Source organism: Pelmatolapia mariae, linkage group LG17, assembly GCF_036321145.2.
Source record: "Pelmatolapia mariae isolate MD_Pm_ZW linkage group LG17, Pm_UMD_F_2, whole genome shotgun sequence".
Classification (NCBI taxonomy): Eukaryota; Metazoa; Chordata; class Actinopteri; order Cichliformes; family Cichlidae; genus Pelmatolapia; species Pelmatolapia mariae.
In genome coordinates this window covers 15,367,457-15,385,161 of record NC_086242.1, presented here as the reverse complement: position 1 = coordinate 15,385,161, position 17,705 = coordinate 15,367,457, and the positions used below count along the sequence as shown (strand labels likewise).

The 17,705-nt window shown below is 39.5% G+C and overlaps 1 protein-coding gene across 5 annotated transcripts in view; it reads left to right on the top strand.

Moving 5' to 3' along the window:
* sema3c (sema domain, immunoglobulin domain (Ig), short basic domain, secreted, (semaphorin) 3C) overlaps window positions 1-17,705 on the top strand; it is a 44,912-nt gene that overhangs the window by 13,849 nt on the left and 13,358 nt on the right. For 4 of the 5 annotated variants that reach the window (XM_063500452.1, XM_063500451.1, XM_063500454.1 and 1 more), the window contains exons 3-9: window positions 6,711-6,871; window positions 7,530-7,592; window positions 11,367-11,486; window positions 13,713-13,803; window positions 16,229-16,348; window positions 16,438-16,779; window positions 17,327-17,396. In XM_063500452.1, the coding sequence (XP_063356522.1) occupies window positions 6,711-6,871; window positions 7,530-7,592; window positions 11,367-11,486; window positions 13,713-13,803; window positions 16,229-16,348; window positions 16,438-16,779; window positions 17,327-17,396 (967 nt within the window). The remainder of the gene's footprint in view (window positions 1-6,710; window positions 6,872-7,529; window positions 7,593-11,366; window positions 11,487-13,712; window positions 13,804-16,228; window positions 16,349-16,437; window positions 16,780-17,326; window positions 17,397-17,705) is intronic. The other variant, XM_063500455.1, reaches the window with a different exon arrangement.

Below are 17,705 nucleotides of genomic sequence, written 5' to 3'. Positions count from 1 at the left end.
GAAGCATTGTTTTCTTCTGGAGTCACTGCTTTAAAACTCGCATATCTGATATCTCACGCAAACACTTTTGGGGGGCAATTGTATCGGAAAGTCTTGTGGATTTAAAACCTGAGAGAAGATTCATGGTGGCTGTTACATTTCCTCTCCTGGATATGTAATGACAACAGAAGAAAAAAAATGAATTGTGCACTACAACTTCCTCTTCTGGGTTTTGATTGCTGCCATACAACAAACAGGGACACAATGGCAGGTCACTTCATTTTACCCACACTTTCTTTCTATTTCTTCTACGTTTTTCACCAGTCACAGAAAAAGGGATGTTCATTTCGTTACCCTGTGGGATACCTCTCTGGGTTATTGCACTGAACCCTGTGCCCATGAACAATCAATTCTCTCACAGCTTAGAAGAGGCTGAATTAACTGCCACACTGATCACAGCTTGTAGTTGTTTCAGATATCCTTCAAAAAAAGGGGGGAAAAAAGTCTTCTGGCAAGAAACAATTTTACAATTTTATTTTGAACCTCCAAAAATATGAGCCATATTCTTTTTGAAGTTTCAAAATAAAATGGAGACCTTTGTTTTAGTCCACTAACTTCCTAAAGGTGATGAAAAATCAAATTCTCTTTTAAACAGATAAAGTTAAGCAGTAAAATTAAGTTAATGTAGTTTTTTTTCTTTTAATTGTAATGCATTAAACCTCATCTATCAATACATGAAGAGTATTTTCTGCTTATATGATGAGCAGGAAGTAATCTGTTGTTTAATACTGGAGGACTACTGGGGTTTCTCAACTGAACAAAAGCCTTTTGTTGGGTCTTCTTCTGCTAGGCCACTTCATGAAAAAAAAGAGATGTCACAGAGATAGAGTCTCAGCTTTCCCAGTACTAGTTTTCCTTTTCCGCTAACCCCACTGTCCATCCAACCGATCAGGATGGATTCTATGAAAATTGGTCTTCCATCTAGGCCACAGGGCACTATGGGTCAAAGCTCAAAGTCAAAGCCAGGACACAGGGGGCTGGTGTTACATCCATGGGGAAGTGCATAACCCACCTGCCTACATACATAATAGAAAACCCACCAGCTGTCAGTATTTCCAGACCCAGTTCCTCTGTATTTGTTTGCTGGTGTCATCATTGCAGATTAAGAGGAAAAGAAAAAAAAAAAACGAGAACAAAAAAAAGATAAAGCCATTTCATCATCCCCATTACTTCAGCTTTTTTTAATTTCTTATCATTAAAAGTGTGGTTCACACCCTTAGCCCTTTTCAAGAAATATTTAAAATGCAGCTCCCCAATCCTTCCAATGTATTCTGTCTTTCGTGCATAAACCAAATAGAAAATGTAAACCTTGAACCTCCAACAAGTGTCTCGGTCATGCTTCAGTAACTCTGTAAACAACCAGTCTTGACACTCTTCCCTCTCAGCATTTGTGTGATCTCAACAACTAAGAACGTCCATAAAACCACAACAGAAGAACCACATGTGATCCAGAGGATTTCGTCATCTTGGACATATAAACAATGCAGCTGTCCTCCAACTTCTGTTTTCTGTTTTGATTAAAACAAGAAGAGTCGTGTTGTCAAAAAAAAAAAGAACTTGATATAATGCCTCAGTGGACTGAAGGGGTCCTTGGGAGGTCTATGGATGCCTCGTACACAGGTTATGAGCTGGTACTAATTCTGTAAACACTGGGTCCATATGAATGTACTAAATGACTCTGGAAATCCTTGACTGTTCAGAGCAGCCCTCTCTCCCTGACAGAGCAGGTGCACCATCTGGCAATTTGAACTTTAAATGCTGGTCCACAACGCTGCAGCACTGCAGGCGTGACTCGTGTGTTTATATGAGATTGAAAGCAGAGCACAGAGAAGATACTGGATCCAAAGGTATGCAGGCTCCAGAGGGTTTCAGTTTGTCTCTAGCTGAATAGGCCGGATCCATGTGACACACCCCTGCTGCGTCCCGTCTCAGCACCAGGCTTAACTGGTCCTCCACCTTCACGAGGGAACATGAAAGTCTCCCGTTTCCCCCCACTGACAAAACAATACAAAGTTCACCATAATATTAAACAGAGACCCCGCCCGTCCGAACAATTCGTTCTCTTTGTGGAATGTTCTGGAAAGGTTCTGTCAGAAAGAACAGGAGTTCTTTATCTTATTAGTGTCAGTGAGACTTGAGAGTGAAGCAGTGTCAAAAATTGGTCAAACCCGGTTTTCACAGGAGACATTAATAAATAATTTTCGATTAGATGGGGAAGGCACTCAAAAAATCAAATGGAAAATATGAGAACTAGATGAGGTCCGGTTAAATTTTCAGTTAATTCGCCTTTATTTTACGAATAATCTTTGTTTTGATGTCAATTGTATCAAGATTTGTAACATTTCAAATTGTTAAGTTAAAGATATTCTCCAGACTTTATAAAAAATACACTATCAAATCTTTCAATGTAAACTTTGGCTGTTCAGCAGTATTAGAATTTTTTAACTTCTGATTTTTTTTAAAAGAAAAAGTGTGGGATACAGTTAAATGTTCCCAAAAACCTAGTAAGCATAGACTAGTTTGTTATTGGAGGTTTTTAAATAAGACCATATTTGTTCATGTTGGCTAACATTAGCTTACTTAAGCAAAAATGTGAATGCTGATATAAATGGTGGCATGGTGGTGCAGTAGTTAGGATTCTTGTTTTTATACCATGGAGGTTGTGGGTTTGAACCTCCTGGTGGGTTGTGGATTCTGTGTGTTCTGTGCTTCCATGTAGTCCGGCTAGCTCCCACGGTCCAAAGACATGGTTAGGTTTATTGGTGAGTCTAAATTGGTAAATTGGTAGTCTAACACATTTGTTAGCATACCATACATGCCACTCATAAGAAAATTACCTTTTGTCCTGAATAAATCAACTTCTATAGTTAAATCTTGTCTTTGTTAGTTATGGCTAGTTTAAATATAATAACCCTGGATTGTCAAAACTTCACATACTTGTCTTTCTTCTTCTCATCGCCACCTCTTCTCTTTTGAAAGGCCACAACTAACATAACTGATCCTTTAGTTTCCACCCACTGAGGTTTAACTCAACCACTGAGATTATTCTTGCCTGGATAGGCTATAATGTATGACTGTAAAACCTAAACCCCTACTTAGTCCCTCCATTGTGAAGAGTTACATGTTTTAAATACAGCTGCCACTTTTATGCTCCACAAAACTAAGATCTTGAAGAATAATTAGGTCTTTCTAGAATATCATCCAAGAAACTATTTCAGGAGATTAATAAAATGTTGTTGTTTTGTTTTTTTAAATAATCTGGAACCCTGCCTGTTTTTAATTAGCTGTTAATTAGTTTTTCACCCTTGGTGGCTTGCACTGTGCCAGAGCAGAGCGTGTAACATCATTAGCCTTTTCAGCATTAGAAGAATATTACCTCTGCACAGAGCTCACTCTGTGATGCTATCTACGATGCTATCCTTATGGTTGCTTTGAATCGTGATCCTAAAAGTTTTACTTTCATTAAACACAAATCTTCTTGACAGGACACCTTCCCTCCTAATTTGGTTTCTCATAAGTCAGGTAAAAACACTGTCGTGTTCATGTGCCTGTTCTTCATTAGGCACCAGACGATGCTCTCACTCGGATGATACAATGTTTAAAAATACCCAGCTCTCTCACTTCAAGACATTAACCATGTAAGGCAATTTACCTAAACATAGTTGGAGTAGAGAGCGAAGAGTCGTGGGAAACTCGCCTGTGACTGAAGTGGTTAACTCGTCTTTATTTAAAGTTAAATACTCCAGGCTTTACGTGGCCAACGCACCAAACAACAGCCTGGGATGAGAGCGAGGGGTGCCACAGAACAGCCACTCTCCTTTGAGATAAAAGGCTCCAGCCTCACACAATAATGAAAATGTGACTTTAGCCGAAGGCAATGGAGCAAAGTATAGACAACCTGTTTGTTGATTAGAGGAGGGAATGCAAAGAGAGCTCAGAAAGGGTCAATAGAAGGAAGGAAATGGAGGGTGTAGATCTACAGTACCCCCCACCCCCACCCCCATACCCCCTGCTCTCAGTGCAGATTGAAAAAGTGATAAATATGCATGAGTTTGGCTCCGACAGTGAAGGCCTTTGATGGTATGGTTGAGAATTCTTTATCTCTGGAGCAAATAGGCTGAAAATAACTGTCTGAGAAGGTTTACTTTGTGTGAATCTGAACAATGTTCACTTTTAATGAGTAGAAAAGAGTCTGTAGGAAGACTTTTCCACATTCTATGCATTTAAATATACCCGCATGCGGCATCCGCCTTGAACATGTGCACTGTGCTCACAGCTTTCCTTTAACTGTGTTGATTAAAGTTAAGTGAAAAATCATACATCTTTACTGATACATTATAGTGAGATTCATTTCAGTGGCCATTTGTTCTCCAGTCCTCGATGTTCAGACTAGGGGGGAAAAAAAAGAGTGATTTCAATTTTGCACCATTTTATGAGCTATAAAGTCTAAAACCGTTTAGAGGAGTGAAAGTGCCAAGTTGTGACCACAGAGTGTATATAAAAGATAGACATAGAGCTACCCTGGTTCTCTGTAGTACTAATGGCCTTCTCCATTTTAAGTGACAGTTGATGAAGCAGCAAACTGGGATTGAACTTGTATACAGTAGATTTACAGCGAAACCAACCAAAGACTGCATACAAAAAATAGGAGCCAATATGGAAATGTCCAACAGGAGACAATTCATTTAATTGCAGAAAACATTCCACTTGTACAATGATGATTCTACTTCTCATGGGATTTATGACCTCAATAAACACTTTCATGATGACTTCATTCATTCATTCTATTCATTCTATTACTTTATTCAAGTTGTTTAATATAGCATCCAGCCAATTAGAGAAAGTCTTATTGTGGCTATCTGGTGATTCACAAATCCCTAATATTTAAGCTTGCCATATCCTGGATTTGTCAATCAGATCCACTGCTTGGTTATTATTATTGGTTTTAAAACCCAATGTGCCAAATTGCTAAACTATGGGTTTCAGAATCGGTGTACATAAACTTCAGGGGTAGGCAACTCCAGGCCTCGAGTGCCGTTGTCCTGCAGGTTTTAGATCTCACCCTGGGTCAACACACCTGAATCAAATGATAAGTTCATTACCAGGCCTCTGGAGAACTTCAAGACATGTTGAGGAGGTAATTTAGCCGTTTAAATCAGCTGTGTTGGATCAAGGACATCTAAAACCTGCAGGACACCGGCACTCGAGGCCTGGAGTTGCCTACCCCTGACATAAACCAACAGGTGGCATTATGGTGGCTGTGTCCACTTTGTATATGTCGTCTGCAGTTGAGGAAGTTAAGGAGTTTATTTTATTATTCTGATATTATGTAAAGTGAAATCAGTGTAGTGACCTTTAAAAGGAGCTGCTACTACAGCTGTCAAAGGCTGTCTGTGGGGAAGGCAGCATGTGAAAGCAGGGCTCAGGGAAAAAGGAATAAACTCTGAAAACAGCTTTAATGCTGTTAACATCATAAGGGTTAACTTGCAAGAGTACAAAAAGTTCAAAGCATCTGCAGAGCAGGAAATCTGGATCTAGCAGGAAATAAGGATATAGCAGGAAATAAAGGTCTCAGGAACAGAAGCTAAGAACTGAGGACACGAAATAACAACACTAGAAGGAACTTGTATGAAGCATCAGGAAGAAATGGAAAAGAAATAACTGTGGATGGAAAGCTAAATTCCAACAATGCAGAATCCTAATCAAACCAAAAATACATAAAAAAGAACGCAAAAACTCAAAACCCAAAGCATGACAACTGTGGTTTCCCTGAGCTTAGCTTCAACCTCAGGCAGGACTGCTGAAGTAACGTCTTTATTTACACCCAACCACACAGACGTTTGACATTGCTCAACACTTTTAGAGCACATACAGTTCATAAAATTAACAAATGACTAATCCTCAGTAATGCACAGGCCTGGTGTTCCCTCAGCATGGTTGGTATGTGTGGCAGCCCAAGTCCTAGCAGCCCAGCATTCGACTGCATAGATTAGCACAGCACAACAACTCAGCTCATACTGGCCCTGCTCCTTAAACACTCCTTTTCCCAGCTCCCCCTTTGCAGCTGTACAAAACCGCACACTGCTCCCACATACCCTTTCAATGAATATGAACCTCTCCCCCTCTCCCCCTCTAAACAGCATCCGTCAGGTTTTGAGACTTCTAAATCCAAAGATCTGAGTGATTTCAGACGTCGGGTTTTGCTTCTTCGGCCTCAAGTCTGTTTGGGTCTCCACTGTAAACTTCTGGCATGTGATCTTATCTAGGCGTTACCTTGCGTGGACTTTACTGCAGCCCTCTCTATATCAAGAATTGCCCCTACTGCACATGTTTCTAATACAAAGAAGAGAGATTATGAATGTTAATGTTAAGCAGTTTGATGCTTCTAGCAACCTTCTGTGCTACTTAGAAATGCATTTGAAGCAAATATTTTGCAGCAGCTGTGGTTATCTTTTATAAGGTGTATTTAAGAAACTGATTCCAAATGTTAAAAAGTTTTCTTTTTGGATCCTTGAGGCGCCAGTGTGGACACAAGAGATCAGTGTGGGCTTGCATGTATCTGTCTCTCTCTGTTTAATTTAGTAGAATTGGGAAAAGCTTCTCCTATGTCAGTGTTTAAACAAGCTTATTTGTATGTTATACTTAGTCAGCTTTCTCTGTGTGCCTTTTAGACCTGCAGGCCTCTGAGTCATTTGAGCATTATAGTATATCAGACAAAGCCATGGACTACAGGCTGCTGCAGATGGATGAGGACCAGGACAGGATGTATGTGGGCTGCAAGGACCATGTGCTCTCCATGGACATCAACAACATCACCCATGGCACACTTAAGGTCAGCAGATGCTTATTGTTACAGTTAAACAGAAACGCTTTATGCCACTGCAGCGTTGGTATCATGGTGCGCTATTTTTTTTCTCACAGGCACAAAGAAGAAAACATGAATGTTATGTAAAAACACTGTGTAAGAGACAACACAACACCACTGCTGAGAATATTATTATAATGTGTGTGCAAATTACCATGCATTTGCCATCCTCCGTACACTTTAAGGCTTTTTCAAAATAGCCATAAAAATGCTCATGCTCACTTATAACTAATTCCGCATGCAGCGAAGGAATCATCTTCTGTGTAATTGACAGGCATGAAGTGCATAAACAGATGGGAAAGCATTTAGGTTCCCCCAGAGAGTGCTGCACCACATCCATTTTTGTCAAGTAAATTGCTTGATATATTCATTGAGAGCGACCTTTAAGCACCTCTCCCGGGTTTGAAAACACACATTTCCACAGATGATAGCTAGCTGTAATCACTGACACCGAGACTGTGTGGAAACTAAAAATGTCCGAGCATTCATTGTACTCATTTTGCACAGTGTTTTTTTTTTGCCCATGTACTCAGGATATAATGAAACCTCATGAGCATATTGATGTTACGCCTCTTTCAATCTGTTAGTCGCTAATTTAACTGATGTGCCTTTTTTTAACCATCAGCTGTTTTGGCCTGCTTCAACAAGCAAAATAGAAGAATGCCAAATGGCAGGCAAGGACCCTACAGTAAGGAGAATAAACCTCTTTGATTTCTTGATTTATTTTAGAGTCCCACTACTGTAATAATACATTACAGCATATATTGCATGTTGTTCATTTACATGTTTTTAGCATTCAGCTAAACACAAAGACTCTATATAAAAGATAGTTTTGGTCACCATAACATCACCCTGTGTTTTGAAGCTTTGAGTTTAGTGTTGTGCCTATCACCATGTTGGGTTTTTTGGCGCCAGCAGTGACCAAATTTTGACACCAATACAAAGCGTTAATTTAGAAATTAGCGACATTAAGTTTGGTTAGCAAGATGTAGCTAAAGATCAAAGATGGGTCACACACGTCACTGATCTGTTAATCAGTCCTACAGTATGTAAGTGAAATTAACGTTACAGCGCACCATAATATTTGCCAGATGAATGCATAAAGGACCAACAATACAATAACATTTAAGTACTGGAATTAGTGACCTACAAGAAGCCTAACATTGCTAGCAATGTTAAAAATTAAACATTTTTGAATCATTCAGCATTAAATCTGTCAGTGTCCCACAATAAGAACAGTTAAAGTATGATTAGAAAAACATACTTTTGCTTGTATTTTTCATTAAAAGCTTTATCCCTTTATTTGTAAAATTGAATGTAAATGCACAAATAATGAAAGAAGAAAGTTGTTTCCCTTTGATAAGAATTACAGCAATAAAAGCTCATTATTATATTTAGTGGACAAGAATCAATTTAAACCTCCCAAACCCCCTAAAACTGGAACACATTGTTGAAATTGCATTTCTTTTTTTAAGACATGTCAGGGATTAAATGTGTGGTTAAACTCCTTCACACTAAAAGAAAATGAAGAATTTGAAGGTGTTTTTATAGGTTACTGAGTGATAGTTTTGCTGGCACAGGCTACTTAAGACCAGACTGAGCTGTATGCGGCCCACAAACTAAAATGAGTTTGACACCCCTGATCCTGACTAAAGGTTTAGTCAGCTGTTCCAAGATCCGCTCCTCCAAGTGGGTCTGCAACGGAAGTTGCCTCCTGGGATTTCCCTCTCGCATCTGTGAGTTTGCGTCAGATCCAACTGTATTTCTATCAAGCAGCAGATGTCTGCAGGGTCACTGGCTGGCCTGGAGTCCTTCTGGCATCGTCACAGTTAGTCAGTGCAAGATTGAGGTGTGAAGGCGATTGAAATGCCACGGATCACTGTAAAGAAAAAAAAAAAAAAAAAACAGACTCAAAGCTTACTGACGCAGATATTTCATAAGCCACCCTGATTCTGAGAAGCACTTGTTAGCTACAACAAGGTTTAATGAAGACATACAGCGAGAGTCAATTTATTCCTCCTTCGCATCTGTTTTCCCCTAATTGGGTTGTTCTGAAACAAGTGCATGCACAGTTGTCTATATATACAGCAGTGCTGAGGACATGAGAATGGAAAGAGAAAAAGTAACTTTTACACAAAAGAAAGGCCTAATTTTTAATGTAACTAAAAAAAGAGTCAATCTGCTGCCAGTCCTCCATGGTTTCACACATTCTCCACCATCTCTGCATCATCTGACAGGCCCTGGGCTAACAGAGCCAGGGTTTTATTCAACATGCTGTTGCAGATATAGAAAAAAAGCTGTTTCCAGTCATGGAGTGATTTGTGCTGCTCTGACTCATAGCAAGCCTGCTGCAGACAGGCTACCACAAATATTTGGGTGAGCCATCTCTGTGTGGAGCCACTTGATGGCCTCTTCTCCCTTCTGTCATGCCTTTTCTTATTGAATCCCTGCGAGTTTTCCTTTAAAGATTTTACTTTCTGTTTCCATCTTACCATTTTTCCTTGGTCACTTTTTCCAACTCCTTTAACATCTCTCCCTTTCTTTTCTTTTTACACCACACTGCAGTTTTTTTTTCTCTCGTACACAGTCTCCCCTCTCACAGGCTTTTTTTTCTTCTTTTATCAGAGCCCTTGTACATATGTTATTGTTATAAATATAAGGTTTCCCTTCTGCAATACGATCTGTGGTCACGCATGTAGCATCATGGGGGATATTAAGTCTGTTTGCTGCTTTGTCAAATGTATCAACTTTAAAAGAAGGCTGTATTTATATCAGGAAACATGAAATCAAACATGATAGCTCATATATATTTGAGTTTGAAAGGCCTCAGAAGGATTTGATGAGACAGACAGAGAGTTAGATTAAAAAAAAAAAACAGTACGAAACATGATAGATGTGGGTGTGTGTCAGTAAAAAAGTTTTGTTACTTTGCATTGATCGCTCTCAGTGGAGCCTTGTGCAGTGACCATGCGCCGCAGCAGCTGTCATTCCAGCAGCCTTGGCCAAGTTCCTGACAGCTCCCTGGACATGTGTTCTTCTCCCCACTTCTTTCTCCTCATTTCTCCACTCATTTTCTGCAAACTCAGGCTTAATTAGCCACAAAGTCCAGCACACCTACAGTTGTGGGGTTTGGAAAGTGGAAGCAGAGATGAGGAGATGAAGTGAGAGCAGTAGTCAGTCTTACCTAGATATGTCACATATACCGCTGACACGTTTTTTCCACTGCCCTTAATACCAGACCTGTGAGCTCTGGGATCCTTTTATTGTGCAGCATGTGATTTTATAACCGTCACAACAAGTGAGATAAGTTTGAATTACTCCCGCATATGGGAATGAGATACTTCCAGAGCGATAAACAGGTTCTCTATTTGTGTGTCTCCTTGGCTATATAACACGAATTAGGTCTCTCCTCAGCGGCTGGTCCGGTGCAATCTGTGGGATTAAAAAATAAAGGCAGCAGTGATTATCTTTGTTATTGCTGTATTAACTGTAAAGATTAAATATAGCTTCAAATATGAATACCTGTGGGACTAAGTGCACCATGGCTATAAATGAAAATCAGTTAAAACATTCAACTTTTGTTATGGTACAACCAATCCTGGGCCAGTGCCGTAGGACCTAAAAACTGCAGTTCCTGTCACGGCTACTTGAGGCTGCCTTTGATTAAAGAAAGTACCATATTAAAATCTCTTTAGTCTACATACCTTTCCTCTGTTTATTGATATAATTAATATTAAAATTAAGTAAAGAAGTAAAGAACAGTCTAAAGCATGAATGTCGAACTTAGTTTACATCAGGGACCACATACAGCACACTCTGATCTCAAGTTTATCTCCACATTAAAATCACTGTGATTTCTTAATATAAGGAAAAGTGTGATTTCAACAGCACATCTCAGTTTTTGTACATGATAAAGAAATGATGCTCTGTTTAATGAAATAAATTTGTCAGCATGGCTCTTCGGGCTTAAATTGGAAGAAATATGTTTTGAAATTACAGAAAAAGTTTTGATAGCTCATTTCCCAGACTGCCCTGTAATTTTAAAACAAAGTTTTTGTTAAATATTTTTTGTTTGTTCTTTATTTCACTGTGGACACATTGTAAAGGCAGTAGGCAGAATTAAAGTCTTTGCCAGGCTAATTTTGGCCCTCGGGCCACACGTTTGACACCACTGGTCTAAAGAGTCAGTTCAGTTGTTTCCTTTAGTTTAGTTTATTTGAGGGCTCTCTAAGTAGAGTCATAAAGTCAGTTAGTTCACATTAGCTTACATTTAATACCAGAAAGCCCCTTCTTACTGGATCAGCAAAGGATACAGATGCTAAATCCCTGATTTCATTAAATTAAGCAAGAGCTTATGAATTCAAAATTAAATTTTTTTAGAGAAAAAGTGTCTCATTTGTTCTCTCAAATCTACATCACTTACATTAGCATGTGCCTCTCATTGTTTATCCTTATTTTCTAGCACGGCTGTGGGAACTTCATCCGGGTGGTGCAGCCTTATAACAGAACTCATCTGTTCATGTGTGGCAGTGGAGCGTATAGTCCCGTCTGTGTGTACGTGAACAGGGGCCGCAGACCAGAGGTGGGTATAAATGAAGGAAGCACTTCATTAGAAAAGCAAACTCATGAAGAAATAAATGTTTTGGGGGAGCACCGAGTAGGTGATCATTGCAACTGGCACTGTAACAGTTGTTACAGATTAAAATTTTCATTGTGCATAGTGATTAGACACGAACATTATCTCATTATCACTCTTGTACATCTGTAAATATATTGCAAATGACTGGGTTGTAATGGTGCACAAATGAGGCTAAGGACACTTTGTAAAGTTTATGGAAGTTTTGGTTTCTCTGTTATTTCCAAAACAAGCTTGTGTCAACTATCTTGAGCAAATATAATTAAAATGATGTAATTTATTTAGCTCCTGAAAACTTTAGTCAACTGTTAATATAATGAGCGATGAGTGAAATTAGTGTGAGTACTGCCACACAGAGAAAATAAGCGAATCTTATTCACTGTGTGACAGTAATCATAAAAAATGCCTCAAGAGGTCTGTTTACACTTTTTTTTGCAATAAATCAAATTATGTACAATTATTTAGAGGTTTGAACCCAACATGACATGTTTTTGACTGATTGCTATAATAACATGAAAATTGAATTTTCCTTGTATTACTGAATGTTGGAATGAGAACAGCAAAATTCAGAATCGCTAAGTGCGGAAAATACATTAAACTGATGTCAATTGGTGCATGAGAAAAATGGATATAATCATACCACAACATTGTTTTCGCAGATCTCCTACGAGTTGGGAAGTGTCAACATATGGTTAAAAAAAACTTACACATCTCATAACTTTTTTGAGCACAGTTTTCATGTAGTCAATTTGATGCCACATGAGAGCAGAGATGCTAAGGCTGAGAGAGAGAAAATTGAGGTCTAGTGTCAAGGATGGATGGCTGTTTTCTGAGCTCTAATCTCCAGCCACACAGCCCTGAAAGTAAGAGCGGGGAAGCCCTCCAGGAGAAAAGTGCTCACCGAGCGAGCAGCATTCAGCCACAGACCGTCAGCTGCTGCCAAACACTAATAAGCAGAGCGAGAGAGCTGCAAACCAGGCTCCTTACTCACCGCGGGGCCTTTTGTCATTTGGGGTTTTTGTTTGAAAGGCAGACTGCTATGTTTGCAACTTCTGAACTCAAACATGTCAGTGTCTCAAAAAAAGTGATCTGTTAAGTGTAACAAGCTGTTGTAGTGGGAAGCTGACAGTGAGCTCTCATCGTGGACCTTTGCTCTAGGTTGTGAACGTGCTGCAGCCTGTTGAATGGATGTAACGAGATTTTTTTGCACGTGTTAGTGTTTTTCTGCCTAAATTTTTCAAGTACTTCTAAAACACATAGTGAATTACATACTGTGATAAATGTCAGTCTTAGTAAGGGAAATAATCTTTTATTTAGTCTTTAAATCTTTATATGGTGTCGTAAGTCTGCTTTTTCACGATAGCTCATAGCATATTTTGAGGTATAGGCATTTTTTATTTGTTGAAAAAAATGTGCTTTATAGATCTCCTTTTAAGAAAAGGAAAAAACAATCTGAACTTAATATTAAATAATTTGTGGATGATGAACTGCACGTTTATCCCTTCATCTTTGTGCAAATTTTTGGAACAACGCTGCTTGACAAAGGTCAATGAGCCAAATGAATTACAAATAAATAAGACATTTTTTCAGATGAGAGGGGCTTTAAAATTAATAAGATGGCTATTTTTTGCAGTGTAGAGGTTAATGACAGGACCTGCCAGATGGAGTCTATCCACTTCCAGAACCTCTTGGCAAATAGGCATATTTTCCTGGAATAACAGTGCTTAGCTGACGTCATCCCCATTCAAGGAAGCTGCACCATCGCCATGGGCAAGATCTAAATAAGATGGGACAGGAAGTGCTATAATTTACCTAGGTTGCTGCGGTGCTTGGACTGTCCAGTCTGCCGCAAGGAGGCTGTTGAAACTTGGCAGCATTTCCGCCTGAGAAGAGGAGTTGGCTGTCCAACAAATAAGCAGGGAAATTCCTCCTCTTCTCCTCCCAAACAGAATGTTCTTTTACTATCCCACATGGAGCAGTTAAGGTAGACCAGGGCATGACAGCCTCTGTGTCTCCTTAAAGGAGGCTCTGAGCAGGGCTACTCTGTGGGACACAAAATACACTGTTGCACTCAAATATTCAGTTTTATAGCAGTAGAGAGCACAAGACAGAATAACGTATCATATAAAACTGTCTCCAAAATGTCTGACTTCCTCTTTTTCTCTGTGGCAGGAACAAGTATTTCACATTGACTCCAGGACAGAGTCAGGAAAAGGGAGGTGCTCCTTCAATCCACAAGTGAATACAGTCTCTGTCATGCTCAGTAGGTGCCTCAATCGCTATCTACTATTTTTTTTCTTGTTTTTTTCTAAAACCCCTAAAAACAACATTATTTTTTACTACAAAATTACATTTCTTTTGTTTTGGAGTGAACTTTTTGAAGCAAAAACAAGAGTGCATAAGCCACTAGATTTAAAAGATGGCCACTCTGACCTTTTGCTTGGGAAATCTTTTTCTAAACCTTTGGGCCTTATTTTGATGTGACGTGATGACCAAAGACAGGCTCATTTCATATGCAGCCGTATGACTATGGTTTACAACCTAAGTTATAATCTGCATGGTTATTTATTTGGCTGTAAATGAAGTTCAAGAGTCCTTGATAAACTGTTCACTTAGGTAATAAATCAAATGAGCCTTGAACAAATAGAACAAATGAACAAATAGAAGTTATACAATGGAAGGTACTTTGAAACTGGTGTCACTTTTTCGAACTGGAGGCTAGATCCTAGAGGCTAGCAAGTATTGAACAAATAATATCAACAACAGATAATTAGTCTCCAAAAGCTAATCAAGATTAGCTAATTAGTCTCCAAAGGTTGATTCTGTTCATCTGGACGTAGCGTTTAAAGTGGGGGAAGTGTTTTGATCAGTGGTTGTTGATCAATGGTCATGAGAATTTGCATAATTATGATGAAGGAACTGACCTCCCAGCCCATTGTTCCTTCAGTGGTGCTAGTTTCAGTCATTATGCAAATGTTCTGTTTATAAGATTGGGGAAACCTGCAGTCAGCTGAGACTGAAGAAGTCACTTGGATGAGTGACAAAATGTTTCTCCCACTAAAAACGCTACGTCCAGATATACAGATTCAACTTTTGGAGATTTATGTACCTGGATGATTGAGCATGCATCAAGACATTAGCTAATTAGCTTCCAGTTTATCATTAGCTCTTATGTAGCCAAACTTTGTCATCAGACTGTGCATACCCAACCTTTCTTTAAAGTTTGTATATACATGGCTATGTGCCATGTCACTTACACACTGCTAAAGTTAGCAGCGTGTCTTCTGACCTCAAACGTCAGTTTGCCATGGGCAGTGTTGGGGCCGTTACTCAAATAAAGTAATGTATTTCACATTACTCATCATTTTTCTTTAAAAGTAATTCAGCTGGAGGAATTAATTGTTACACTACTTGTTACATTACTTTTTTGTTATTTCATAAAATGACCCAAAATGCATTATACATAATTACCAGTTAACCAATTGGGCTACACTCAAACACACCAAAACAAATGACTGCCCTAAAGAGGACACGCAGTTTTCTTAGTTTTTTCCTATGAAACAAAGCGGACATCAAAAGCAAGATGAAAACCAGCCCAAAGAGACTTTAAAATGAACACAACAGTGATTCTACTTTAGAAAAATGAACAGGCAAGAACAGATTGTTACCTGTTAAAGACACGATGTGCCTGTATGAGCATGCTCTCTGTGCAGGTGCTTGCAAAGAGCTGAAGTTGTGTTAATGTGGTTGTTTACATTCAGAATGCAGTTTGCACAATATGAAATGCAATAAAAATAAAACAACATTTCTCCTTTTATGAAAAATGGGCCTACGAATTCAAATAAACATTGTAGCCTACACTTTCTCACTGGAAAAGTGAAGTGAATTAAAATTGCAGTTTAATTTTAATACACAAGAAATCCCCAGGTTAATACTTCAGTCAAGTCAGGCTAAACCCATCCCTTTCTCCAGTTCTCTTTCCTTTGATCTCTGATTGGCCGAGGGGTGTTTGGTTGCTGTTGACATGTCTAAAGGCGAAACACTCCACCCTCAGCTCTGCTTTCTGACACCTGAGTATTGCCATGTCAGCAGCAGCTTTGCCAGCCAGTGAGCGATGTCAGAGATCACCAGGAGGGAGCCAGAAGGAAGGGTGCAGAATAATCCAAAGCCAGGGTCAAAGGCAGTGCTGTGAAAGCAGTGATGCAGCACACAGAGCCCCTAAAGATCTGAGGCAGTGTCTGGGCTCAATAAAAAGCTGTGCTTCATTTCCAAATCCTCATGTTTTGGACCCTGTGTGGCTGTCTGAGTACTGTCAACACTCACTCCTTAGCTAGCTGGCTTGGATACGGGCCACATACCCTTAATCCTCCCCTAACTTGCCCCATATCCTCCAAAACATATGGTCCGAAACTGATAGATGATTAAGTGAGAGAAAAGGAATGATAAAAAGCATGAAGCAGCTGTGAAGAACATACTTATTAACAGCAGGACACACGCAGAGTGTAAGTGATGTTAGTGCTATAGGCGTTTGGGTTTGAGTTCATTCTCAAAAAATAATAATGGTATAAATATATTACTAAAGCATCTGAATGTACCAAATTCATGCAAGGCTCTATGTGTATTGTGGTGATGTTTTCAGGATTGTTGTGTGGGAATGTTGCTGATTGGGCTTGTGTGCATTCTTCTAGATCAGGAGCTGTTCTCAGGCATGTACATTGACTTCATGGGGACAGATGCTGCCATCTTCAGGAGCCTAACCAAGAGAAATGCAGTGCGGACAGATCAGCACAACTCTAAGTGGCTTAGTGGTGAGCACATGTCAGAGCTTCTGTGTACAGTATGAATTCACACAAATAAGATCTAGAAGGCCTCTTACCTTTTTTACTGTTTCACTCAGAGCCCATTTTCATCGACTCCCACCTCATACCAGATGGAACAGACCCTAATGACTCCAAATTGTATTTTTTCTTCCGCGAGAGGCTAACAGATAACAATGGAAATACTAAGAATATCCACACCATGGTGGCCAGAGTGTGTCCGGTAAGTCCCTTTTGCTTTCGCCAAAATAAACCAGCACCGTTTCTTTTGTGTTTTTGCGTTGCTATGTGCGGCTTTTGTCGGCAGAATGATATTGGCGGACAGCGCAGCCTGGTCAATAAATGGACCACCTTTCTTAAAGCCAGGATGGTTTGTTCAGTTGTGGAGGAGGATGGCACCGAAACCCATTTTGATGAACTTGGTGAGTTAAACAGAAGAACATACTTGCAGCAATGCACCCTGTTATTATCAAGGTATTACTTTGACACATCATTTCCATGCTCGGGGTCTTCATGGTCTGCGGACCAAGTTTAAACAAATTTTACTGTTTGAAAACTATAATGCCAAGAACCAAAGAGATTGCTAATTTCCAAAAGCTTGCTATTTATGTTCCAAGGTTTCAAACTGAATGCTTTCTCCATAAACAATCCCGGGAACGTCCCATGTTTGGTCTGGATAAGAATTTCAGCCCTTTGTCCAGTTTCAAAACAATTGTTCTGTTGCTTTTGGTTACCTGGTATTCAACTATAAGCACATCCAGGACTTTCTTAGCCTTAGCCTCAAATTTCTAACATCAGCACATAGCATTTGAGACCCAGACTCCATCTGTCAACATGTACATTTATCAGGCATTCATCTCTCTTTGGCCTTTTTATCTGTAGGATGATGTGAAATGAGATTTGGGGAATTTGCTGAAGGTATTAAACTGGAAGGTGTGTGCTTTTCTCTTTGTGTGTTTTCCCTTATAGAAAGTGTGTTTTTGCTGGAAACGGATCTGCCCAAGGGCCTGTTGGTGTTTGGCGTGTTCACTTCCACAAGGTAAGGCCGATGAAGCCAACTGTAACATTCCTGTCGGCCTCAGAGGTATGGTAATCATTCAGGGGATATCAGCAGATGGGGATGTGCTTGTCAAAGGGCCACTTACATATAAATATCATGTGTCACGTGGCAGAACAGCTTATTCAGATGATGAACTATCAATTACAGTGTCCTGGTGGTTTGGCCATATGGTATTCCTTGATTTTCTTTCCTCAAGATCCTTTGCGGCATTGTGCCATGTTGCAGACCAAGTGCGAGGGATACATTTATAGCATATGTTAATGTTAGAATTCATCTGACATGATGTTG